Source organism: Diceros bicornis, chromosome 29 (assembly GCF_020826845.1).
Source record: "Diceros bicornis minor isolate mBicDic1 chromosome 29, mDicBic1.mat.cur, whole genome shotgun sequence".
In the NCBI taxonomy this organism is placed as follows: domain Eukaryota; kingdom Metazoa; phylum Chordata; class Mammalia; order Perissodactyla; family Rhinocerotidae; genus Diceros; species Diceros bicornis.
Window position 1 is genome coordinate 39,976,058 of NC_080768.1, and position 26,124 is coordinate 40,002,181.

General features: G+C 40.1%; 1 protein-coding gene across 1 annotated transcript in view; it reads left to right on the forward strand.

Moving 5' to 3' along the window:
• The first annotated feature begins 6,697 nt into the window (after positions 1-6,697).
• Positions 6,698-26,124, forward strand: part of FNTA (farnesyltransferase, CAAX box, alpha) — a 32,805-nt gene continuing 13,378 nt past the window's right edge. The window contains exons 1-4 of the mRNA XM_058525318.1: positions 6,698-6,915; positions 9,502-9,587; positions 19,124-19,238; positions 23,333-23,437. Of these exons, the coding sequence (XP_058381301.1) occupies positions 6,716-6,915; positions 9,502-9,587; positions 19,124-19,238; positions 23,333-23,437 (506 nt within the window). The 5' untranslated portion in view covers positions 6,698-6,715. The remainder of the gene's footprint in view (positions 6,916-9,501; positions 9,588-19,123; positions 19,239-23,332; positions 23,438-26,124) is intronic.

Consider the following 26,124-nt stretch of genomic DNA (forward strand, 5'->3'; position numbering starts at 1 on the left):
ATTGTTTGCATGCATTTTAATTCTATACATTTGTAAACTGCACAAGACATTAACATTAGTACTATGATATTATATCATCAATTATCATTTAGGTTTACTCACATATTTACCATTTTCTTTGCTCTTCTTTCCTTCCTGCATCTCTGATTTTTTCATCCTGCGTAAAGTATATGCTTTAGAAGATCCTTCTTTTGAAGGTCTGCTGGTGGTAAACCTCTCATTTTCGTTTATCTGAAAATATCTTTATTTTGGTTTCTTTCTTGAAGAATATTTTTACTGGCTATAGAATTCTGTTAGCATATGGTTTCTTTCAGCACATTGAGGATATCATTCCACAGACTTGTGCCTCTGTCTCACTTCGTAATTGGGCTCCAATCAATCACTGCTTTACTGTCTTGTATGACTGTCTCTTGACAGGGCTGGGCACAGCCACAGGTGCTCCTTGGTGGTGGAGCAAGGCATCCAAGACAAACACAGGCTCCTAGTTCTGGAACCCAGGATCAACCAGTCCTCATCTACTTCCCCTCCCTGCCCTCTCGTCCTCCTCTCTCCCTCTCTCTAGCTCACAGGCTCCTAGTTCTGGCACCAGGATCAACCAGGCCTCATCTACTTTCCCCCTCAGTGCCCTCCCCTCCTCCTTTCTCCCTCTCTCTCCAGCTCACAGGCTCCTAGTACTAGCTCCTGGAGTGCAATTAGTGCCCCGAAGGTATCATCCTCCCTGATTGTAGCGGAGAGAGAAAATGTTGAAACCTAGGGAGCACTGGGAGAAGCTGAAAGCTCAGGCATTTAACATGATCCCCAAATACCTAATAACTATCAAATTTAGGGGGAAATCTCTGGAAGAGTGCAATCAAATTGGGAGCATCATTTAGCTAGTGACACCTATACCAAAAAAATGTCATATGCCTAATTCCTAAAAATCAAAAATTAATTATGAATTATACACATGAAAGAGGTAAACTTTGTGATATGTAAAATATACCTCAATAAAGCTGTTAAAAAATTGATGAACAGGGCTGGCCCTGTGGCTTAGCGGTTAAGTGCACGTGCTCCGCTGCTGGCGGCCTAGGTTCGGATCCCGGGCATGCACCGACGCACCGCTTCTCCGGCCATGCTGAGGCCGCGTCCCACATACAGCAACTAGAAGGATGTGCAACTATGACATACAACTATCTACTGGGGCTTTGGGGAAAATAAATAAATAAAAATTAAAAAAAAAATTGATGAACAATTTGCACTACAACTTATAACACTTGGTAAATAGTTTTATTTACACCTTGTGATTTAGTTTATTTATATAATAAAAGGTAATATACATTTAAATTTTTTATTGATTGGTTGACTTCTCTATTTATCCCAACCATACTGGTTGCTAATCCACCCTGCCTAGGCCTCTCTCCCTAGCAGTTGTGGCATCTTAATATCACCAGGAAACCTGATGACAAAGCAGCAGGCTGCACCGTGGACTGCCTAGAGCAGCGATTCTCAACCTGGGCTGCGTGTTAGAATTACGTGGGGAGCTTCTAAAATATACTGATGCCACGGCCTCACTCTAGACCAGTGAAATTAGACTGTCTGAGGGTGGGGCTCGGTCACTGAAATTTTACTAAAAACTCCCCCAGGTAATTCTAAAATGCAGCCAGGGTTAAGAAATACCAGACCAGAGGAAGGCAACCTTTGAAATAGAGGAGGAAGTCACTGGGTTATATGAGTACCCATCTCCTGATAAATAAGTGAAAAGCAATAGGATACACTGGAGGATATGAGGAAGCCATTTGGTTTAAAACTAATTTGACCTGACCTTGTTTTTCCAAAAGGGCCTGACGTGGCCTGTTGAGCATGCATTGTACATCTGCTTTAAACATTTACAATGTCCCAAAGACAAGAGTGATGCCCTTAAAGATAGGGATGTAGCTTCCCCCTACACTGGCATTTCCTTAAGGATAAGCATCTCTTCCTGGAAACTAAGGATTAATTACCGACCTGCTGTGCTCACCTTGTGACCACTGACCTGCTGTGCCAGCTAAGCATCTGTGACAGTGGTAAAAGAGACATTCCTGTCATATGTGATGTATGCTCTTTGTTCCAAGACAGTATATAACCACTCTGTACACCCCACTGCTTTGCTGTACAAGAACATATTGATTAACCCCTGGGCTACAGTCCTCAGACCTGGCTCATAATAAACTCACCACAAATTTTGATTATAGATTGATTATGGATCATTTGCATCGACACTCCTTACCGTTCCCCTTCTCCATATCCTGCAACAAGTGGCCTCAGACTGGCTCGGGTCCTCATGTGTCAAGTGGGAGAGCAGCTGCCCTGCTTCTCCACAGGGTTCTTATAAAGCTCAAATGAGGTCACATCGGTGTGTCTGCCCGCCTGTCCTGTCCTTCCGGCCAGATCCTGTATGTCCCTCCTTCTCTGCGGGAGGACTTGCTTCTACTCTGTCCCATGTTTCCCTTCTCTGACTTCTATCTTTCGGTTCTTATTTTCACCAAACATCTTTTATACTGCTTCTGATATGCTCAAGGACTAGTAAGAAAACAGGAGTGTTTATTATTACCCTTGTATACATTGAAGATGGCACTGGTACATAGTTTCAAGCACATAACAAGGATCTAGAAGACAATGACAGTTCTAGAATTTCCACTTAATGAAAATTACAGTAAAAATACAAATCAACAAGTTTTGAAGGAGGATCAGCCAGTCTTTTTACTCAGATTGTATTTTTATTTGGACTGGCATGGTGGGATCACTAATGAAGTTTAGGGTACTTATCTTGAAATAGTGGCAGCAGTAACTGATTTTTCCTTCCTGTACTGACAACTTTAATCAATATGTCCTGTAATTTGTTAGGATAGGTTATTAGAGTTTGGAGGAGACGTTAGGTTTATTGGAGTTTGGAGAGGTATATATCAAAGGATCAGGAAGGACAGAGAAGCTGTACTGTAGCCCAGAAAAATATATTTCCATTCAAAACTAAAATTTGTCAAATAAAGGACTCTGGTTAAAATTTAAAAAACAACAACAAGAAGAACACCAGAAACATATATGTGGACGCAAATCCACTGGAAAAGAACACAGTATACTACTAAGCTGAAACAGAATTGGATGGTCAAAGGGACTTTTGCCTATTCTGATCAAAAGGAACTTGCACCTTGGAGTCATTCTTAACTATTTTTTGGTCTCACATCCCCCATCCAGTTAAACATCAGCAAATCCTGTCAGATTAACCTTTTACAGAATATCCAGAATCCATCCACTGTTCATCACCTCCACCCCAATTGATATAGTCATTGTCTTCAAAAATTGTTGACCACAACCCACAACAAGAAATATATTTTTACAGCATGACCCATTATACCTGAATATATATAAACAACAAACAAAAACTTCACCAAACATTACTTTCTTCTTCTAAATGCACTGTGCTCTGATATCTTCTATTCCATTATAATTCATTTTTAAAAGTACTGGTCACACACACCAAAAAATGCTGGCCATGGAATCCGACACTAAGATGGAAGTTGGGATGCAAGATTAGGGACAAACACCTGTGTGGTCAAACTGCAAGGCCGGCCCTGGGAAGCCTTGGCCTATCAGGCGGGAAGCTCGGAGGGCCTGTCAGAAGAACCTCCACTTCACTTAGTTTTCCAGTGTGGGCTGCCTTCAGACCGTGTGGGAGGCTGACTGCTGACTGCACTCCCCAAAGCTGGGCAGCAAGTCCTTCCTCACAGGAGGATTGCCATGTCTCCTTGGCCACCATAGGACCCACTATATTGATTTCATAGTCAACCAAGGAATTGTGAATCACAATTTAAACTGATCTGTTTCCATTCTTGCCCTTCTACAGCTTATTTTACACACAGTAGCCAGAGTAATCCTTTAAAAATGTAAATCACATCTCTCTCTTACTCAAAACCTCCCACTAATTTCCACTTAAAATCAAATCCCACAAATGGCCAATAAGCATATTAAAAGATGCTCAACATCACTAATCATTAGGGAAATGCAAATCAAAACCACAATGAGATATAACTTCACACTCAATAGGATGGTTATTGAAAAAACAAGCAAACAGGAAATAACAAGCATTGGTGAGTAGGCGGAGAAATTGGAACCCTTATGCAGCTGCTGTGGAAAACAGTTCCTCTTTAGGGCCTGCCTGGTGGCGTAGTGGTTAAGTTTGCACACTCTGCTTCGGCAGCCCGAGGTTCACAGGTTCAGATCCCGGGCACAGACCTAAGTACCGCTTGTCAAGCCACGCTGTGGCAGGTGTCCCACATATAAAGTAGAGGAAGATGGGCACAGACATTAGCCCAGGGCCAGTCTTCCTCAGCAAAAAGAGGAGGATTGGCAATGGATGTTAGCTCAGGGCTAGTCTTCCTCACCAAAAAAAAACGTTAAACATAGAATTACCAGATGATCAAGCAATCCCACTTCTGAGTGTATACCTATGGGAAGTGAAAGCAGGGACTCTAACAGATATTTCATTATCCACAATAGCCAAAAGGTGGAAACAACCCAAGTGTTCATTAACAAATGAATGGATAAACAAAATGTGGTCTATACATACAATGGAATATTATTCAGCCTTTAAAAAGAAGGAAATTCTGACACACACTACAACATGGATGAACCTGGAGGGCATTATGTGAAGTGAAATAAGCCAGTTACAGAAGGACAAATACTGTATGATTATACTTCTATGAGGTACTTAGAGTAGTCAAATTCATAGAGATAAAAAGTAGAATAGTGGTTCCTAGGGGCTGGAGGGAAGAGGGAATGGAGAGCTGTTGAATGGGTACAGAGTTTCAGTTTGGGAAGATGGAAACTTTCTGGAGATGGATGGTGGTGATAATTGCACAACAATGTGAATGTACTTAATGCCACTGAACTATACATTTAAAAATGGTTAAAATGATGGGGCCAGCCCATGGATTAGCGGTTAAGTGCGCGCGCTCTGCTACTGGCGGCCCGGGTTCGGATTCCGGGCGCACACCAAGGCACCGCTTCTCCGGCCATGCTGAGGCAGCGTCCCACATACAGCAACTAGAAGGAAGTGCAACTATGACATACAACTATCTACTGGGGTTTTGGGGGAAAAAAAGGAGGAGGATTGGCAATAGATGTTAGCTCAGAGCCGGTCTTCCTCAGCAAAAAGAGGAGGATTAGCATGGATGTTAGCTCAGGGCTGATCTTCCTCACAAAAAAAAATAAAAATAAAATAAATGGTTAAAATAGTAAATTTTATGACTATTTTACCACGATTAAAAATAAATAAATAAAATCCCAAATTATTACCATGGCCCCGGCTTCCTCTTTAACCTTATCACCTACCAATTCCTTCCCCTCATCCACAGGGCTTTAGTCATTGGCATCCCTGCTGAACCAAGAACATATATGCACCTCTTGTTCTCTCTACCTGGCATGCATTTTCCTCTTTCAGGTCTCTGCTCAAATAGCCTCCAGAAAAGCCTTCCTGACTATCTACTGTAAAGGGTGAAAAATAATTTTCTCTCTACCCTTCTGAGTTCTTGGCTGAGACCCCTGTAATAAAAGACAGATTAACAAGAAAAAAACAACAGAGGTTTATTAATATGTATACCTCATGAATGCATGGGAGATACCTAGGGAAAAATTAGTAATTCCCTGAGGTTGCTTAGAATTCAGCCTTAAATACCATCTTAATAGGGAAAGGCGAGTGGGGACATAGGCCTCTTAGGGGAGGGTAAATGATTTTTTGGAAAGAAGAATGGGTCCTTAGAAGAATAGATGGAAGGTATGATAGTTTGACAGAACTTGTCTGGGTGTGGTGTCCACTTCTACTCTGGAAACTCCCAGGGAGGGGATTTATGACACTTGAGTTCCTTTTGGAGGATCTGTCTTGAGGCAGAGAAGTGGAGCTCAGAGAAAGCTTCTCCCTGCGTTTGCTGTTTTTCAAGTGCCTACGGCTCAAAATCAATACATATACCAAAGCAGCACGTTTTGGAGTGGCCTGTCCTGAACACCTACAGTCATATTTTAGGGTGATATATTCAGCTACCTTTCACGAGAATGTCAACTCCGTGACGCAGAGACTTTGTTTTATTTATTGCTGTGAGCCAGCCCGGCACATAATAGGAAGTCAGTGAGTATCTGTTAAATGAACGTTTACATTTCCCATAAGGTCTACATATATTTCTTGTATAATTAGAATTTTAATTTCAAAAGACAAAAACCCTGGATTACTTAAATTCTGCGGTATAAACTCTTAGCATCCAGAAGAAAAGAAATGTGTACAAGGAAGATAAATGCCCTTAAAATGTTAACGTGGAGCACCGGAGGCCAGTTCCCTCCAGATGTGCGTCCAGAACTGCCGGCCAGCTGCCCTCATCCACTACTTCTAAGACTCAGTCCAAAAGCAGGGAGAGCCAACTCCCCTCCTGACGAGATCTGACACCACCAGGTTGCGCCGAAGTACCAACCACAAGCATCTGGAGAGGCCTACGATGAGATGACGTATGGCAACCCCGGAAACCCTACGGAGAGCGGCGTAGGCTCCGGTAGCCGAGCGCCTGCCTAGAACGGCCAGGGCGAGGGCGCCGGCCCGGGGCTCTCTGGCCCGCACCTCTATGGTAGGACGCGAGAAAACCGGAAGTGGCCCCGGCGGGGGGAGGGAGCGAGGGGCGGGCCCGGGGGCGGGGCCTCCGTTGCGGACCGAGGTGAGATGGCGGCCACTGAGGGTGTCGGGGAGGCCGCGCAGGGCGGCGAGCCGGGTCAGCCGGAGCCGCCGCCGCCGCCGCCGCCGCCGCCGCCCCAGCAGCAGCAGCAGGAAGATGCGATGGCGGCCCAGGCCGGAGACGCAGTGGCGTCCGCCATGGACGACGGGTTCCTGAGCCTGGACTCGCCCACCTACGTCCTGTACAGGTAACGCCCACAGCGTGCCGCCGCGTCCGAGGCCCTGGCCCCGAGGGCGCGCTCCAGCGGCGCGCTCCCGGGTCGGCGCCCCGGGCCCGAGTTGCGCGGCCTGGCTGTCCGGCCGGCCGGGGGCGTGCTCGGCGGGGCGGGGGCCGGCCCGCGGCCCTCGGCTCCCCTTCGGTGCTGCGCCCCGGAGCCCGGCGGTCGCCTAGAGGCGGGGGAGGCCGCAGGGCGCCGGGCTGTCGGGCGTCGGGAGTCAGGGGTGCGCGAGGTGTCCCGCCCTCTCCCGTGCTCCCGCAGCGCCAGCCTGAGAGGGGTCTGACTGGGCGCACTTTGACCCCCGGGCAGGAACTGGTGATTTAAATAAGGTCCCGATTCGCTCACTTGAAAACGAGGTGTAAGGGCTTCCCATGGTTGGCTCTGCTGCCCCGGAGATCTAGTATGAGATCTTTGAGGACTGGGACATTGTCATTCTACATTTCAGCGCCCAGCATCAGCCAGGCACCGAGTTAGGCTGTAAGGGTGAAGCTGATTGTTCCTTAAACCTTGTACATCGTACATCACCTCGTACCTAGTGCACGTGATGTGTGGGCGGTGTGGGTACTGCTGTGACTTTCTTGCCTTTTCTGCCAGTCTTTGCCAACACCCGGTCCCATCCCCATCAGTTCTTTGCTTTCTGATAGTAATGCTGATTCCCTGCCTCCAGCTGAACCTGCGGAGATGATTGAGAAGTCGTCTCTCTTTTTCTATTGTCTTATTTTTTCTCTGTAGTTCTAGGTAAACCCGTTAGATGGCTTATTTGCCTTGGTTTTATGAATGAGTGATAGGCACTATCCAGATTTTGTTTTTGGAGTTAGTGTTGTACTGATTTAAACTGGTTGTGGTGGCCCGGTAACCCTCAAAGCTCCTCTGAATTGTAAGGTATTCATCTTCACTTGGCTGTGTCTGATTTCCGAGTGCTGGAGTGACAGCCGTACCTTTCTCATGCCGCTTCCCCGGGCTCTAGGTCTCACATCTCAGGTAATTGTTTCCCCTGTATTTCTCCTTACACAGTGAACACAATTTCAGGATTGTTTGGATGGCACAGAATCTTTGTTGTCAATAGCTGAGCAGTATAGAGAACTAAAAATGGGTGAAAGGAAAAGAATATAAGTAAAAGAGTGGTTAAAACAAATGTGGTCGCACTGGGCAGTTCACACAGAAGTGTCTATAGGCACCTATTGCTGCCACTATAGTGTTGTTTTAGCACTGATAATGAGAAATAGTATTCACTGGATGCTTACTATATGCATTTATTATATGCTGTATTTATAACATATAGCACATATATTTAAGCATACAGTAATATACAGTCGCGTGCCACATAACGTTTCAGTCAGTGACAGACTTTGTATACAACAGTGGTCCCATAAGATTAGTACCATGGAGCCCAGGTGTGTAGTAGGCTGTACCGTCTAGGTTTGTGTAAGTGCACTCTATGATGTTCGCACAATGAGGAAATCACCAAAAGCGCATTTCTCTGAATGTATCCCTGTCGTTAAGCATTGTGTGACTGTATTATATAGTATATTTACTATATACTGTATGCTGATATATGTATGTTGGTGTGTGTATATATATATATTACATATAGTATATTTACCGTATACTGTATGCTTACTGTTTTGCACATTTTAAGTGCTTAACATGTTATCTCACTTAATCCTCCAAACAGCCTTCTAAGCTTAGTTGGTAATATTATCATCTACATTTTATAAATGAAAAAACTGAGGCCCAGAGAGGTTAAGTAACTTTCTCAAGGTCACACAGCTAGTAAATGGTAGAGCCAGTATTACAGCTCAGACAGTTGTTGGAGCCCAGAGCCTACTCTCTGATGACCACTTGGACCACCTTTCAGTATACAGTAAACTAACAGTGTTTACTTTGATTTTAAAATGTCAGTTCCTGGGGCCAGCCTGGTGGTGTAGTGGTTAAGTTTGTGCACTCTACTTCAGTGGCCTGGGGTTCGCAGGTTCGGATCCCGGCCTCGGACTTATGCACCCCTCATCAAGCCATGCTGTGGCAGGCGTCCCATATAAAGTAGAGGAAGATGGACCCAGATGTTAGCCCAGGGCCAGTCTTCCTCAGCAAAAAAGAGGAGGATTGGCAAATGTTAGCTCAGGGCTAGTCTTCCTCACAAAATAAATAAATAAATAAAATGTCAGTTCCTAGTAAATAGTAATTCAAATTTTTTAAAATGCTAACTGACTCCAAAGAGTCTTATTAGACCAATGAATTGGGTTGATTTCTAATTTAAAACTATTGTGTACTTGCTGCAAAAACATGTTTTTCCACTTATATAAAAACTTTAAATTTGAAAACTATTGATTTATTAACTTATTTTAATTGGAAGATTATTCATTTTACTTTTAAAGTTTATTGTGTAGAGCAAAGTAGCAAAACTCAGTCATGAAGAATCCAACTATGATTACATTAAGATATTTATAAGTTACTAATATTAATGTAAGTGTAATTGTTGTTGTTTTTTAAAACACCAGATTTCTTTTTCTTCTTGCCTGTTTGAATATAATCACTGAAAAATATATATATTTTCAGGGACAGAACAGAATGGGCTGATATAGATCCAGTGCCGCAGAATGATGGCCCCAATCCAGTGGTCCAGATCATTTATAGTGAAAAATGTAAGTTTATTTTTATTTAGGAAAAGGTCTGTAAGTCAAACTTAGTAGAAAAGTTGAAATTCACAACTATGTGGCTAGATAGATGATAGATGACAGATATTTGTCTAATAAAGATCTAAATGACTTAAACTAATATATTGGTTTTTTTGTAATTTATTTTCATGATTAAAAGTGTTATTTTGTTCCAAGAATGGACATATTCTAAGTAATGAATGTTACATTATAATACATGATAGCTACTGTGTGATTGGACGTTACATTTACTATTTAATGTGCAAGTAAGACAAAACATAAATGAGTTACTGTTTTATTTAGAATAAACTTTGGTTGCTGAGACATGAGCATTTTGAAAATGAAGTGTTAGGCTCAGCTGGAATATTTACTGATATTAAAATGAGTGGATTATTTTCTTTGACAAAGTATCATTCTTTCACAATGAATGTGGAAATGCTTTGTAAATTGAAGGTCATGCAAATCTCAATTGTTAGTTGTTCTTCTAAGCAAGGGTAAATGAATAAAATGGAATGCTAGTTTTGTAGTTCTGTGTGTGTACATATATATATATTTCTTTCAGTTAAGTCTTTGTTATCCAAGATCATTCCTCTTGTACAAAAAGGATTTATTGTTTTTTTCTGATTATGAAGTAATGCCAAGAAATGTTTGTAAAGGAAGAATAATGGTGTGAGGGTTTGCCTTATCAAATATAAAAATGTACTACTAAACTTAATAAATAACATGTGAAATTGGTGCAGAAATAAATAAATTAATAAGGAATCTGAAAATAGATCATCAGTATAGATGGGAACTTAATATTTGATTAAAAGGACATTTCATATCTATATGAAAAAGATGGATTAATCAAATAATGGTTTTATAACAGTCAACTTTGCATTTGGATATAAGTAACATTATATCCTTATTTCATATTTTACATGAAAGTAAATTACAGATGAATTAAAGTTCTAAAACAAAACTAAACATGCTAGGAGCAAAGGTGAAGAAGGAATTATTAGGCGAGATATAAAACTCAAAATTAAGGAAGAGATCAGAAGAAAAAACTGCATAAAAATGCAAAATTTCCACACTGTGAGAGATATTATATGTGAAGAGATAATTAACTAAAAGAAATAAAAATATCTATGAAGAGACGTTAACCTCACTAGTGATCAGAGAAATGAAAACCACAGCTTTTTCAGATTCATAAAGTACCTACAACAAAATATTGGAGAAACTGATGCAATCATACATTTCTCTTGCGGTTAATAATAGTTTAATAAAACCTTTTTTGCAGGGTAAAAACATCAGTATTTTAAATTCTTACATGTATCGTGATTAGAAACCACAAAAGAAGAGATAGATAGCTATGACCTATTGATCAAAAATTGATAGATGAATATATCAGAATTTAAAATTTGTAAAACAGAAGATACCATGAGCAGGTTAAAAGGTAAGCAGCAGTATGGAAGAAGATACACCATATAAAACAGAGGAGTGATAGAACTTTATAAGGAATTCCTACAAAAGGTTAAGGAAACAGACAAACTAATTAAAAAATGGGCAAAGGGATGAACTGGCAGTTCACAGAAGAGAAAATTCCATTCATTAAATAGGGGGAAAAAATCTGTTATTAGGAATGAAAGAGACACAAAATGGGAATGCTATTTTCCACTCATGAATTAAATGGCAAAAATAAAACTGTCTTATGATATCAGATGTTAAGACATATGAAGAGATCCATACCTTTCAGATGGTAGTTTTCATATGTTTAGCCATTTTGGGAAGCAGTGTGATATATCTAGTACAACTGGACAAAATGCTCGTATCTTACAACCTTGAAGTGCTGCTTCTCATGATACCTTCTGGATTCACTCTGACTTGTGGCGTCAGAAGATGTGCGAGGAGGTTAAGGGCACAGACTTCAGAGCCAGACCACCTGGTTCAAATCTAACTTCACCATTTTACTGACTGTGTAATCTTGGACAAGTTATTTAACCTCTCAGTACCTCTGTTTCCTCCTATGTAAAATGAGGATAATAGTAGTTACTATTTTATAGAGTGAGTGAATTATACACATAAAATAATAGAACGGTGTCTGGCTCATAGTAAATACTACATGTGTTAGCTATTATAATTTCTGGCATTTTTGAATATTGCATTTTTGAATATTGAAAACCACCTATATATCCATGTTTTGGAGAATAGATAAATAAAATATGTCATTGTCATACAATTGAATACTGTACAACCAATAAGAGGATCTAGATCTGTTATAATATGGACAAATCTCAGAAACAACATTGAGAGAAAAAAGGCACATAAAGTTTTAGAAATTTTGAGTGTGACAGTATATTAAATTTGTAATTTCTAATTGAAATAATATTTTAAAATAAAAAACTACAGAAAAAATCTAATGAATATAAAATTTTATTTATATAATTTCACATTCACTTACAATCCTGTCAATTTGAAATACATAGCCCTAAGACTGAGTATTCTATTCCCACTTGTAGAATTCTGTTCTGCAAAAAAAAAAATAGCATTGACATGTGAATTATGCCATGTCCACTAAATGGGGAAACTTCATGTACTTTTGTTTTGTTTGTAATGTTTACATAGAACATGTAGTTATTTGTAATTAAAAATATTTTTTAAAGTAATACATGCTTATTGTAGAAAAATTTGAAGATGTTAAAATCAAAGGAAGAGTCTCATCATCCAGAAATAAGCACTGTTAATGTTTGGTGTGTAGTCTTCCACTCCTCTGCAAATGTTTTCACAGAGTTGGTTTCATACTATGTGTGCACATGTGTATGTTTTATATAGGTAGATAGGTGTGTATATAAAGTAGTGTATATATACGTTATATATAGAGTTAACGTGTTATAAGCATTTTGTTACAAATTTAAAATTATTTGGGAGCTTGGTTCTTAATGACTGCATAATATTCCATAGTTATTGGACATTTATGTTGTTTCTAAATTTTACTCTGATATGAAATAAATTCAGCTTTTTATTTTTTTTTTATTTTTTTTTTATTTTATTTATTTTTTCCCCCAAAGCCCCAGTAGATAGTTATATGCCATAGTTGCGCATCCTTCTAGTTGCTGTACGTGGGACACGGCCTCAGCATGGCCGGAGAAGCGGTGCGTCAGTGCGCGCCCGGAATCTGAACCCGGGCCGCCAGCAGCTGAGCACACGCACTTAACCGCTAAGCCACGGGGCCGGCCCTAAATTCAGCTTTTTAAAGATAGTGTTTAGAAGTAGGTGACCTTTATATGTCTCAGAATTTGTAAAGAACTACAATTGTTCATGTTCCATATGATAATTTCACTTTTGGGGTTGTAGTCTAAGGAAACTATGTACACACCTGGGTCTGCTTGCATGCACACACATAGATACATATATATGTATTATATTTATAATTTTTAATGCAAAGTCATTGGAAGCTTAAAGCAGTGATTTTTTTGTGTGTGTGTGTGAGGAAGATCAGCCCTGAGCTAACATCCATGCTAATCCTCCTCTTTTTGCTGAGGAAGACTGGCCCTGGGCTAACATCTGTGCCCATCTTCCTCCACTTTATATGGGACGCTGCCACAGCATGGCTTGACAAGCGGTGCCGCAGTGCACGCCCGGGATCCAAACCCGGGCCGCCATCAGCGGAGCGCACGCACTTAACCACTAAAAGCAGTGATTTTTATAAAACAAAATTAAAAACAATGTGCATTGCCAATAGTAGCAGAATGGTTAGGCAAACTTGGGTATATTGACATCATTTTCATGCATATTGACCTGTTAAAAGTTTGTGAACTGTCAGTAACTGAAAAATTATATACTATTAGAGAAAGAGTATAGCATGTCCACATAGATTTTTAGTTGTGGAAAAAGAAGTATTTAGGAGTATTTAATGTATGGTGTTTTTTTAAATAGTCTCTCTTGGGCCGTAATCTGTTCTCTGCAGTAATCTGTGCTGTGCTATAAGAGCATTTCAGCTGCGCTATCTGCTAGTTCATTGTGATTAGCAACATGGGCTTTGGTGTCAGACTAGATTTGGGTTAACTCTGTCTCCAAGGTACACTGGGCCATTGTGAATTTGTTAATCTCTCTAAGCCTCAGTTTCTCTTGTGGAAAATGAGAATAAAACAGGTTAATATATGCCAAGGTCTAAGTTCCTTCAGTTGAAAGATTGGCAAAGATTAGAAATTTTGATACTGTGTCAATGAGGATGTGGAAAAAATAGGCATATTCATACATATTTGGAGGGAATATGTATATATACAGATCGAACCTTTTTTGAGAGGTTAATTTGGCAGTATCTGTCAGTATCAACAGTGAACATAACCTTGATGCAGTAATTCCACGTGTAGGAATTTATCCTACAGATGTACAAGCATACCTCATTTCATTGCGCTTTACTTTATTGTGCTTTCCTGTATTTTTTACAAATTGAGGTTTTGTGGCAACCCCGAGTCGAGCAAGTCTGTCGGCGCCATTTTTCCAACAGCATTTGCTTACTTTGTGTCACCTTTGGTAATTCTTGCAATACTTCACACTTTTTCATTATTATTATACTTGTTATGGTGATCTGAGGTCAGTGATCTTTGATGTTACTATTGTAATTGTTTTTGGCGCCACCAAACTGTGCCCATGTAAGACAGCAAACTTAATCGATAGATGTTGTGTGTTCTGACTTCTCCACCAACCAGCTGTTCCCTTGACTCTTTCCCTCTCCTCAGGCCTTCCTGTTCCCAGAGACACAACAATATTGAAATTAGGTCAGTTAATAACTGTACAGTGGCCTGTAAGTGTTCGTGTAAAAGGAAGAGTCGCACGTCTCTCACTTTAAATCAAAAGATAGAAATGTTTAAGCTTAGTGAGGAAGGTGTGTCGAAAGCCGAGAGAGGCCCAAAGCTAGGCCTCTTGTGCCAAACAGTTAGCCAAGTTGTAAATGCAAAGGAAAAGTTCTTGAAGGAAATTAAAAGTGCTACTCCAGTGAACACACGAGTGATAAGAAAACAAAACAGCCTTATTGCTGATGTGGAGAAAGTTTTACTGGTCTGGATAGAAGAGCAAATCAGCCACAACATTCCCTTAAGCCAAAGTCTAATCTAGAGCAGGGCCCTAACTCTCCTCAATTCTGTAAAGGCTGAGAAAGGTGAGGAAGCTGCAGAAGAAAAGTTTGAAGCTAGCAGAGGCTGGTTCATGAGGTTTAAGGAAGGAAGCCGTCTCCATAACATAAAAGGGCGAGGTGAAGCAGCAAGTGCTGATGTGGACGCTGATGTATCCAGAAGATCTAGCTAAGATAGTTAATGAAAGTGGCTACGCTGAACAACAAATTTTCAATGTTTCTATTGGAAGAAGATGCCATCTAGGACTTTCGTAGCTAGAGAGAAGTCAATGTCTGGCTTCAAAGGACAGGCTGACTCTCTCGTAGGGGCTAATGCAGTTGGTGACTTTAAGTTGAAGCCAGTGCTCATTTACCATTCTGAAGATCCTAGGGTCCTTAAAATTATGCTAAATCTACTCTGCCTGTGCTCTGCAAATGGAATAACAAAGCCTGGGGGACAGCACATCTGTTTATAACATGGTTTACTGAATATTTTAAGCCCACTGTTGAGACCTGCTCAGAAAAAAAGATTCCTTTCAAAATATTACTGCTCACTGACCATGCACCTGGTCACCTAAGAGCTCTGATGGAGATATACAGTGAGATTAATGTTGTTTTCATGCCTGCTAACACGACACCTATTCTGTAGCCTGTGGATTCAGGAGTCATTTTGACTTTCAAGTCTTATTATTTAAGAAATACATTTTGCAAGGCTGTAGCTGCCATAGATAGTGATTCCTCCGATGGATCTGGGCATAGTAAATCAAAAACCTTCTGGAAAGGATTCTCCATACTAGATGCTGTTAAGAACATTCTTACTTCATGGGAAGAGGTCAAAATATCGACATTAATAGGAGTTTGGAAGAAGTTGATTCCAGCCCTCATGGATGACTTTGAGGGGTTCAGGACTTCCATGGAGGGAGTAACTGCAGGTTTGGTGGAGACAGCGAGAGAACTAGAATTAGACGTGGAGCCTGAAGATGTGACTGAACTGCTGCAATCTCATGATGAATCTTTAACAGATGAGGAATTGCTTCTTATGGATGAGCAAAGGAAGTGGTTTCAGCAAAGAAAGTGGTTTCTTGAGATGGAAGCTGCTCCTGGTGAAGCTGCTGTGAAGACTGTTGAAATGACAACAAAGGATTTAGAATATGACATAACCTTAGTGCATAAAGCAGTGGCAGGGTTTGAGAAGACTGACTCCAGTTTTGAAAGAAGTTCTCCTGTCGGTAAAACGCTACCAGACAGCATCCCATGCTACAGAGAAATCGTTCGTGAAAGGAAGAGTCAGTCGATGAGGCAAACCTCATTGTTGTCTCATTTTAAGCAATTGCCAGGGCCCCCCCTGCCTTCAGCAGCCACCACCCTGATCAGTCAGCAGCCATCAACATCGAGGCAAGACCCTCCACCAGCAAAAAGATTACAGGTCACTGAAGGCTCAGTGATGGTTAGCATTTTTTTATTATTAAGGTATGTACGTTGTTTTAGACATAATGCTATTGCACACTTAACTAGCCTACAGTATAGTGTAAACGTAACTTTTATATGCTCTGGGAAACCAAAAAATTCTTGTGACTCACTTTGTGATATTCACTTTATTGTGGTGGTCTGGAACCGAACCCACGCTGTCTCTGAGCAAATGCCTGTACTGAGTTTACACGTGTGCACAAAAGCATACACTGATATTCGGGACAGCAAAAGAATGAAAACAATATAAACATTCATTTCTAGGGGACAAGTTAGATAAAATTAGAGTATCTGTACAGTGAAGTGCTATGCAGCTATTTGAAAAATGTGGTAAACTTTGTAACAGGGAACGTGGTTGAAAATTATGTCTTCTTCCCATCTCTGTTCCTCAGACTAGTATATTCATAAGTCAGCATATATTTTTAACTAAACAAGTATCCTGCTGGTCTGCACCTTACTTTTTTCACTTAACAGCGTATCTTAGTAATTGTTCCATGTCAGTACATTAACAGAGCAGCCTCATTGCTAATAATTGCCTAGTATTTCATTGTACAGGTGTACTATAATGGACTTAACCCATTCTTTACTAGTGGAAATTTCAGTTGTGTCTAATTTTTATTTCTTTTCTTTTTTATTTCTTATGTAACCAAATACTGCAGTAAATTTCCTTGCATGCTTTGGGCACATATGGGAGTATATTTGTAAGAAAACTTTCTGAAACTGAAATTGTTGGGTCATTGAGTATGTAAATTTTAGTTTTCAATGGATGTTACCATATGGTTTTCCATAGAGATTTGTACTAGTTTACACTACCTTTACATACACAAATGTTACACTACCTTTACATACACAAATGTTACTATATCAGGTTAAAAAGCTTCTGCACAGTAAAGGAAACCATCAGCAAAATGAAAAGACAACTTAACAGTTGGGAGAAGATATTTGCAAATCTTATATCTGATAAGGGGTCAATATCCAAAGTATGTAAAGAACTCATACAACTCAACAACAACAAAACAAACAACCCAATTAAAAAATGGGGAGGGGATCTGAACAGACATATTTCCAAAGAAGATATACAGATGGCCAACAGGCACATGAAAAGATGTTCAACATCACTAATTATTAGGGAAATGCAAATCAAAACTACAATGCAATACCACCTCACGCCCGTCAGAATGGCTGTTACTAAAAAGACAAGAAATAACAAGTGTGGGAGAGGATATGGAGAAAAGGGAATCCTTGTGCACAGTTGGTAGGAGTGTAAACTGGAGCAGCCACTGTGGAAAACTGTGGAGATTCCTGAAAAAATTAAAAACATAACTACCATATGATCTAGCTATTCCACTTCTGGGTGTTTATTCAAAGAAAACACTAATTTGAGGGCCGGCCCGGTGGAGCAGGCGGTTAAGTGCGCGCGCTCTGCTGCGGCGGCCCGGGGTTCGCTGGTTCGGATCCCGGGCGCGCACCGACGCACTGCTTGGCAAGCCATGCTGTGGCGGCGTCCCATATAAAGTGGAGGAAGATGGGCACAGATGTTAGCCCAGGGCCGTCTTCCTCAGCAAAAAAAGAGGAGGATTGGCGGATGTTAGCACAGGGCTGATCTCCTCACAAAAAAAAAAAAAAAAAAGAAAACACTAATTTGAAAAGATATATGCACTGCTATGTTCATTGCAGCATTATTCACAATAGCCAAGACTTGGAAACAACCTAAGTGCCCATCAATGAATGAATGGATAAAGAAGATGTGGTGTGTGTGTGTATATATTTATAATATAATATATATTATAAATATATAATATATAATATTATAAATATATAATATATGTATAGTATAGTATACATAGTATATGTATACTATACATATGTATAGTATACGTATACATGTGTATAGTATATACAATATATATAATATATGATATTATAAATATATATGTATAGTATACTATACATAGTATATGTATACATATGTATAGTATATACAATATATATGGTATATGATATATAATATTATAAATATATATTATATATACACACACACATAAAAAAAGGATGAAATCTTGCTGTTTGCAACAATGTGGATAGACCTTGAGGGCATTATGTTAAGTGAAATAAGTCAGATGGAGAAAGCCAAATACCATATGATTTCACTCATGTGGAAGATAAAAAAACAACAATAAACAAACTTGTAGATACAGAGAATAGATTGGTGGTTACCAGGGGGAAAGTGGGGAGGGCATGAGGGGTAAAAGGGCATATGTGTATGGTGACAGGTGGCAATTAGACTTTGGGTGGTGCACATGATCTAGTCTATACAGAAACTGAAATAGAATGATGTACACCTGAAACTTATATAATGTTATAAACCGGTTACCTCAATAAAATAATTAATTAAAAAATAATGTATGAGTGAAAAAAGCAAGTCCCAGAACATAGAATGTTGATGTGATCTCATTTGTGTAAAAAAATAGGATGGAATTAGAACATATACTTGTATGCATAAAGTGTATTTGGAAGGATACACTAGAATCAGTTAACACTGGTCACTTTTGAGAAGGACTGGGCGTTTAGTAGAACGGAAATTTAGTGTGAACCTTTTTGTACTGTTTGAGTTTTCTACCATTGTGTATATTACTTTTCAGTTAAAAAGCCGATCAAAATAAAGTGTGAGAAAAACAGCTAAGTGAATATATTTGGATGTATGTACTCTTCACTGTAATATGTAAGGTCTTTGGGAGATGTGGAGTCTACACAGACACGAGCAGTAAGCACAGTTCACGTATGTTGCGGCTGTGACACTAAAAACATCAGAGTGGCGGTCACTTCACTTTCTTTCTTTTGCTTATTGTTCTAAATTATGTGCCTGCAATCAAGTATCTTTCCTCATAGGGTATAACAACATTTTCTCCTACAGTGCTAGTTTTAAACAAGATAGTCCTAATGCAGTTGTGTGCTCTCTCTCCAGTTAGAGATGTTTATGATTATTTCCGGGCTGTTCTGCAGCGTGATGAAAGAAGTGAACGAGCTTTCAAACTAACCAGAGATGCTATTGAGTTAAATGCGGCCAATTATACGGTGTGGTAAGTAATGTATATCACTGATATTCCCTATTTAAATGTCTCATGTTTTATTTTGGATGGCTTTTCTTTTTCTTCTCTGAACTTGAATTTTTATCTTTTAACTTGAAAGTCAGAGACTGAATGAAAAATAGCAGTCTCTGCCTCATTCCTTCTCACTACCAGAGTCCCACTCCCCACAGGCGATAACTTAGCTGTGTTTTCTTGAATTAACCTGTGTATTCTAAATAATATGCATAATTGTTATTTTTTAATTTTTTTTGTCTTGGACGTTATCTGTTCCTTCTGTGGAAGATACAGAGTTCACTCTACTCTGCACTAGCCCCATCACGGTTTTTAGTTACATCAGTAATCAGTTTATGGTTCATGTTGACCCATCTTTTATAGTATAATTATATCCCCTTTAACAGATTGCCTTTTTTGTTTAGTTTTCTTTGTACTAATTACCTATTCCCTATTGTCTCCCAGACTCTTTGCTATATGTAAAATGTCTCATTAGTGTTGAACACAACAGGTAATCCTTCAGTTTTTTTCTTCCCCACCAGTTTGGGTGCTGCACATCTGGTCTCCAGCTCTTTCACGTGTTAGATCCTCTGTTCCCTAGATCCCACATCTTTCTCTTTCTTGACTTATTTTCTCGTTTTATAGACCACATCCTTGAGGAGAAGTAGTTTTTGAGATTTTATACATTTAAAAGTACGTTTAGTCTCTTCTCAACTTTATTAATTTATTAATACAACTCTGGAAATTACTGGCAATTATTTTCCTTCAGAATTTTAAAACTAGTTCTTTTAGCTTCTATTGAGAAGATTCCCATTCTTTCAATTAAACCTTTTCTTTAGGTTTGTGGAATTTTTTTATGTTCTATATTTGATAATCAAATTTCTTCTCTCTTTTCTGTTTTCTTTTTCTTGAATGCCTTTTTGTTGCCTGTTGTACCTCTTGGAATGTCTTTTCTTATTTTCATTTCTTTGTCTTTTTATTTACCTTTTTTTTGCTGAGGAAGATTGGCCCTGAGCTAACATCTGTTGCCAGTCTTCCTCTTTTTGCTTAAGGAAGATTCGCCCTGAGCTAACACCTGTGCCAGTCTTCCTCTATTTTGTATGTGGGGCCCCGCCACAGCATGGCTGCCCACAAGTGGTGTAGATCCATGCCCAGGAACTGAACCTGGGCCACTGAAGCGGAGCGTGCCTAACTTAACCAGTAGGCCACAGGGCTGGCCCCTCTTTTTATTTACTTTTGAGATATTTCCTCAACTTTATCTTCTAACTCTTCTGTCTGCACTCATTTGTAGTTTCCGAGAGCTCTTTTTTGTTCTCTGAATATTCTTTTTTAATAGCATATTTTGTTTCATGGATGGGATATATTTCCACTTTTGTGTTTATTTGTTTGGTCTGCTTCTTTTGTGTAAATATTTTTTTCAGGTGGTTGATAATCCTTGGCTCTCTTTTCATGCTGTAATGGAGGAAGGAAAAAAACCTGATTAGAAGCTCTCTGTGTTGTGGGACTTGTCAACCGGAGGGCTTCACTGTGAAATTAGTGAGTGGAGATGTGGCTATTTTGTGTGAAATCTTCACATGCCTGTATTTCTAGGTCTTTTCTCTCAGCGAGTTGTCTGATTATTGCCTGAGGAGTGTACATTTGACTGCCACAGCTCTGGGAGGTCAGACAGGGGAAGATGTGGGGGGGGGTCTCACCTGTTTAGTAATCAGCGTTTTAAATTTCCCTGTTTCTAGTCCTTTACCTCGCCCTGCCTTCCACTGTGTCTGATATGCCTTTCTGCTTCAGATTTTTCCAGAGATTAAAGCCCCTTGTCTCTTGCCCAGGTTTTTTAGAAAAAAACCCAGTCCTCCTTCTGTGTGTTTCCTTTACTTTCACACGAAACCCTTCTGACACTTCTGGTCACCAGTGTGTCTGGGTTTTCCCCTACCAAGCAGTTCTCTGCAACACCAGCTGGGTGTCCTCTAATTTAACTAAATTCCGACACTGTCTACCTGGAGACAGCATCACATACCACAAAGAAGGGCTCAGTCCCACACTTCACTTCAGATGCCAATCGCAAGTCCAAGTTGTCACCTGAATGATTGGCTGTAAATCAGAGATTCCCACGACTCCCTCCTCAGGTTTGATTAATTTGCTAGACCAGCTCACAACTCAGGAAAACAGTTGCTTACATTTGCCAGTTTATTAAAGGGTATGATGAAGGATACAGATGAACAGCCAGATGAAGAGATACACAGGGTGAGGTCTGGGAGGGTCCTGAGCACAGGAGCTTCTGTCCCATGGAGTTGGGGTGCGTCACCCTCCCAGTACATGGATGTGTTCACCCACCTGGAAGCTCTCCGAACCTCCTGCTATTGGGATTTTGTGGAGGCTTCCTCATGGAGGCATGATCATTTATTCACTCCATTTTAGTGCTTCCCCATTCTCTGGAGAATGGGAGGTGGAGCTGAAAATTCCAAGCTTCTAATCAGGGCTTGGTCTTTCTGGTGACAGGAGTCATCCAGGAGCCCTCCCAGAGTTACCTCAATAGAACAAAAGATGCTCCTAGGGCTCTCATCACTTAGAAATTTACAGGGGTTTAGGAGCTCTGTGCCAGGAACCAGGGGCGGAGACCTATATATGTTTTTTCTATTACCTCACACCAGGTCAGGTTATGTTGTCACTTCTCTGCTCAGGGTGGAGGGGAGGGATCTTGGCTGCTAAGGACTCTTTCTAGACGTTACACTGTTTTTAGCCCTAGCCTTGACTCCTAATTTTGGAAATACCTGATTACATCTGATTTCTGAACCTTTCTTCCTTTGTTGACAGGTTTTTAGTACTTTGTGTTTTTCTAAGTCAGTTAAAACTTTATCAGCTTACCATTTTCCTTAATTTTATTGACCTCTTCCAATTGTTGTGGTATCCCGTCGTCCCCAATTCTCTTTGTCCTTGTAAATTTATACCATTTTTTTCCCTTTACTATCACTTTAGTGGGGTTTGATTAGAGAGTGAGGATAAACTTATTTATTTAATCTACCGTCTACCATATTTAACTGAATTTCTTAGTATGATATTCCATCATTTTATGCACTTTCTTAACTTTTAAGAAATTTCTGACTGTACATAGCACAAAGCAACTTAGAATGTATTTTAAAATTTCCTAAGTTTGTTTGCTGTTTTTTTAAAAGCGGTACACCTGAAACCATTACCCATGTAAATCAAGCTGCTTGTTTATGTACCTGCACTCAGTCTCATTTTCTTTAAGGAATAATAAGAGAAATACTGTTATTTTTCTTATTTAGCATTTCATTTTATTTTATTTTATTTTATTTATTTTTTTGCCCCCAAAGCCCCAGTAGATAGTTGTATGTTATAGCTGCACATCCTTCTAGTTGCTGTATGTGGGACGCGGCCTCAGCATGGCCGGAGAAGCGGTGCGTCCGTGCGCGCCTGGGATCCAAACCCAGGCCACCAGTAGTGGAGCGCGCACACTTAACCGCTAAGCCCCGGGGCCAGCCTAGCATTTCATTTTAAATATAACTTTTAAAGTAGCTGTTTGTTTCTTATATGTTGAGTTGGAAATTTTTGAAATTTTGAAGTAAAAATAGATTAGAACTAATCGTGTCTTTAGGGAAAAGTTTTTTTTAATGACTTAACTTCACCTATGAAGAAATAAAGAGAAACTTGTTTCATTTTTAAGTAGCATTTTTGTGGTGGTTCTAAAAGTAAAATATTTGATAATGTTTGTAATGGAATTTATTATATGAATAATGTATCTAAACGAACAAGCTGTACATACAGGGAAAGAGATGTCTTTGATTCTCATGTAATAGAACACTGGTAACCAGAGTATTAGCTGAAAATAATCATTAGTTGTTTTTTCTTCTATTTCACTCTTGTTACTTTTCACTATTTTTACTTCAAAATGCTTGATTCTTCTAATTACCAGATAGTTGTATGCATTTGGACAACCACAAGCAGTTCAATTGCTAAATTATTGGTTATATAGAATACCCCCAAAACATGTCTGTTGTTGTCATGTAGCTTCATTTGATACTGTGGCTGGGCAGTTTACGTGGAGTAATGAGACTTTGAATGCTTGATGTTTGCTATAGGCATTTTCGGAGAGTTCTCTTAAAGTCACTTCAAAAGGATCTGCATGAGGAAATGAACTACATCACTGCAATAATTGAGGAACAGCCCAAAAACTATCAAGTTTGGTAAGATGAAAGTAGAAAGGAAATATGTCACTCTGCTAGTAGTACCTGTCAGTGGGTGATGAGATTATAAGGAATTGTTTGTTTCTTTTTTCTCTTGCTGAGGAAGATTAGCCCTGAGCTAACATCTGTTGCCAATCTTCCTCTTTTTTGGCTTGAGGAAGATTAGCCCTGAGTTAGTATCTGTGCCAGTCTTCCTCCACTTTATATGTGGGTTGCCACCACAGTATGGCTATTGAGTGGAGTAGGTCCAAGTCTGGGATCCAAACCCACAAACCCAGGCCGCTGAAGTGGAGTGCACCGAATTTAACCACTACGCCATGTGGGCAGCCCCAGGAAGTGTTTGTTTCTTTATGATTTTAGTACTTTGCGTTGGAGCTAATGTTACCTCTCTCAGGGTTGTTAGGAGGATTAAATGAGATAAATTTCATGTTTAGTGCTTAAAGTGTTACCTGACCCATAGTTAACACTCAAAATGTTTGCTGCTATGATTATTTAAAATTTCAACATGAGTATGTAATACTACTAGAGTCAGAAAAAAATTAAGAGAAAAAATGTTTTCTTTCTTTTTTTTTTTTGTGAGGAAGATCAGCCCTGAGGTAACATCCATGCTAATCCTCCTCTCTTTTTGCTGAGGAAGACCGACTCTGAGCTAACATGTATTGTCCTCCTCCTTTTTTTTCGCCCCCCAAAACCCCGGTAGATAGTTGTATGTCATAGTTGCACATCCTTCTAGTTGGTTGCTGTATGTGGGACACGGCCTCAGCATGGCCGGAGAAGTGGTGCGTCGGTGCGTGCCGGGATCCGAACTTGGGCCAGCAGCAACGGAGGACGCGCACTTAACCGCTAAGCCACGGGGCCGGCCCAGAAAAAATGTGTTCTGTTCACTGTGTTATAAAATAATTTCTGGTGTTTGATCTTTTATTCATTTGTTTATTGAACAGTGTTTTTGTTGATGCTGGGGATACAAAGATGAACTAGATACAGTCTAAAGGGAAAGCAAATAATAAAACCAGGTATTTTACAGTACAGTGTGAAAAGTATAATTCACAAAGTATATTTGTTCTAGAAATTAAGCCCCTAAGTTAGCATAGACAAGAGTATGGGGATTATGGGTGAGGGGAGCAGAACACAATGGGGAACAAAGAGAGAAGTTATGGAGCAGGAGGACAGAGAACAAATAGGAAAGAAATCGTAAAGAGTTTGAGCAGTATCTGATGTATAGTAAACACTCCACGAATGGAAGCTACTGTGGCTACTGTTATTGTGGTGGTGGAGGAAGGAGTGGTTGGTGGAGGGGATGGTGGTAGTGAAGGTGGTGAATTGGAAGGGGCAGCATGGTGTACCATCAAGAGCTGTCTCTTCTTTCTGTGCCACTCTGCCTGCTCATATTGCAGGAGTTACCGCCATTTTACTTTTTCCAATAAATGTCTGACACACATACCACCTTATCTTTATGCCTGAGATTTAAGGATGATTTCTGAGAGGAAAGACCTCTAAGGCCAAGAAAATATCTGAGGAGAGGCATGAAAGAAAGCATGATGCACAGGGAACTGCATATAATTCTGTGTGATTAGAGTACATTTGGGGAGTCATGGGGTAAGATCATAAAGGACCTTATGAACACCCTTAAGAGATGTAGACTTGATCTTAGTGGCACTGGAGAGCTATTGACGAATTTTAATTAAGGAAGTAACATGATTAGATTTGTGTCTCAGAAGGTTTACCCCGAGAGCAGGGTGGCCGATGGACTTGCATAGGTTTGCAGTCCTCATAGGCCATTGCAGTGGTGTACGTTAGGAGAGAGTTTGGGGGCGGTATGGGAGAGAGAAATTTGAAAGAGGTTTTGGAGACAGAAGCAACAGGTTTCGAAGTTTAATTTATTGGGGGAGTGACAGAGAAGAATATATTTGGCTTGACCACTGGGTGAATGGTAGTGCTAAGCACTTGAGGAATTTGGGAGATAAAGCAGCACGTTTCTGGGAAGGAAGGATGGGTTCAGTACTGGACAAGTGGAGCTTGATGTGCTTATGGGAAACCTATGTGAAGCTGTCTACTAGGTGGTTGAAAAATGCTCATCTGGAGTTGAAGTCACAGCTGTGGATAACGATGCCCGAGGAGAAGGTTGAGGATAGAACACAGGTGAGCATCATCATTTAAGAGGCGATGAAGTGTTCCAGGGTGACTGAGGAAGGAACAAAAGTTAGTGTTGTCACAGGAACCAAAAGAAGAGAGAATTTTAAGAAGAAAGGAGTGAATGACAATATCAGCTACTGATGAGAGGTCAAGGAAAGTAAGGACTGAAAGATGACCAGTGGATCTGTTAATTAGGCGGTTGTTAGTGATCTTGGCACCGGGAGTGGGGTCGGTGACTGGGTGGGCAGGAGAGAAGTGGTGGAAAGGGGAAAGAAGCCACAGAGCAGTGCGTTGAATCATAAGTGGGAGATGAAGCTTGGCTGTTGAGAAAAGAAGACATGGCAAGTAGCCAATCAGGGTATGTTTTTTCTTTTTGTTTTTCCAAGGTGGTAAAGACTTCATGTGAGGGGAGAGTATTAACAGAAAGAGAGAAGGTGAGAATTCTGGAGCAAAGGAGGGATAGATTAAGGGCTTGGAGTTGGGAAGGGAGCCAACGCATAGGTTAGCCGTAGGAGAGAGCGCACCTTCGTCCCAAATGTGGACAAATGTGGACA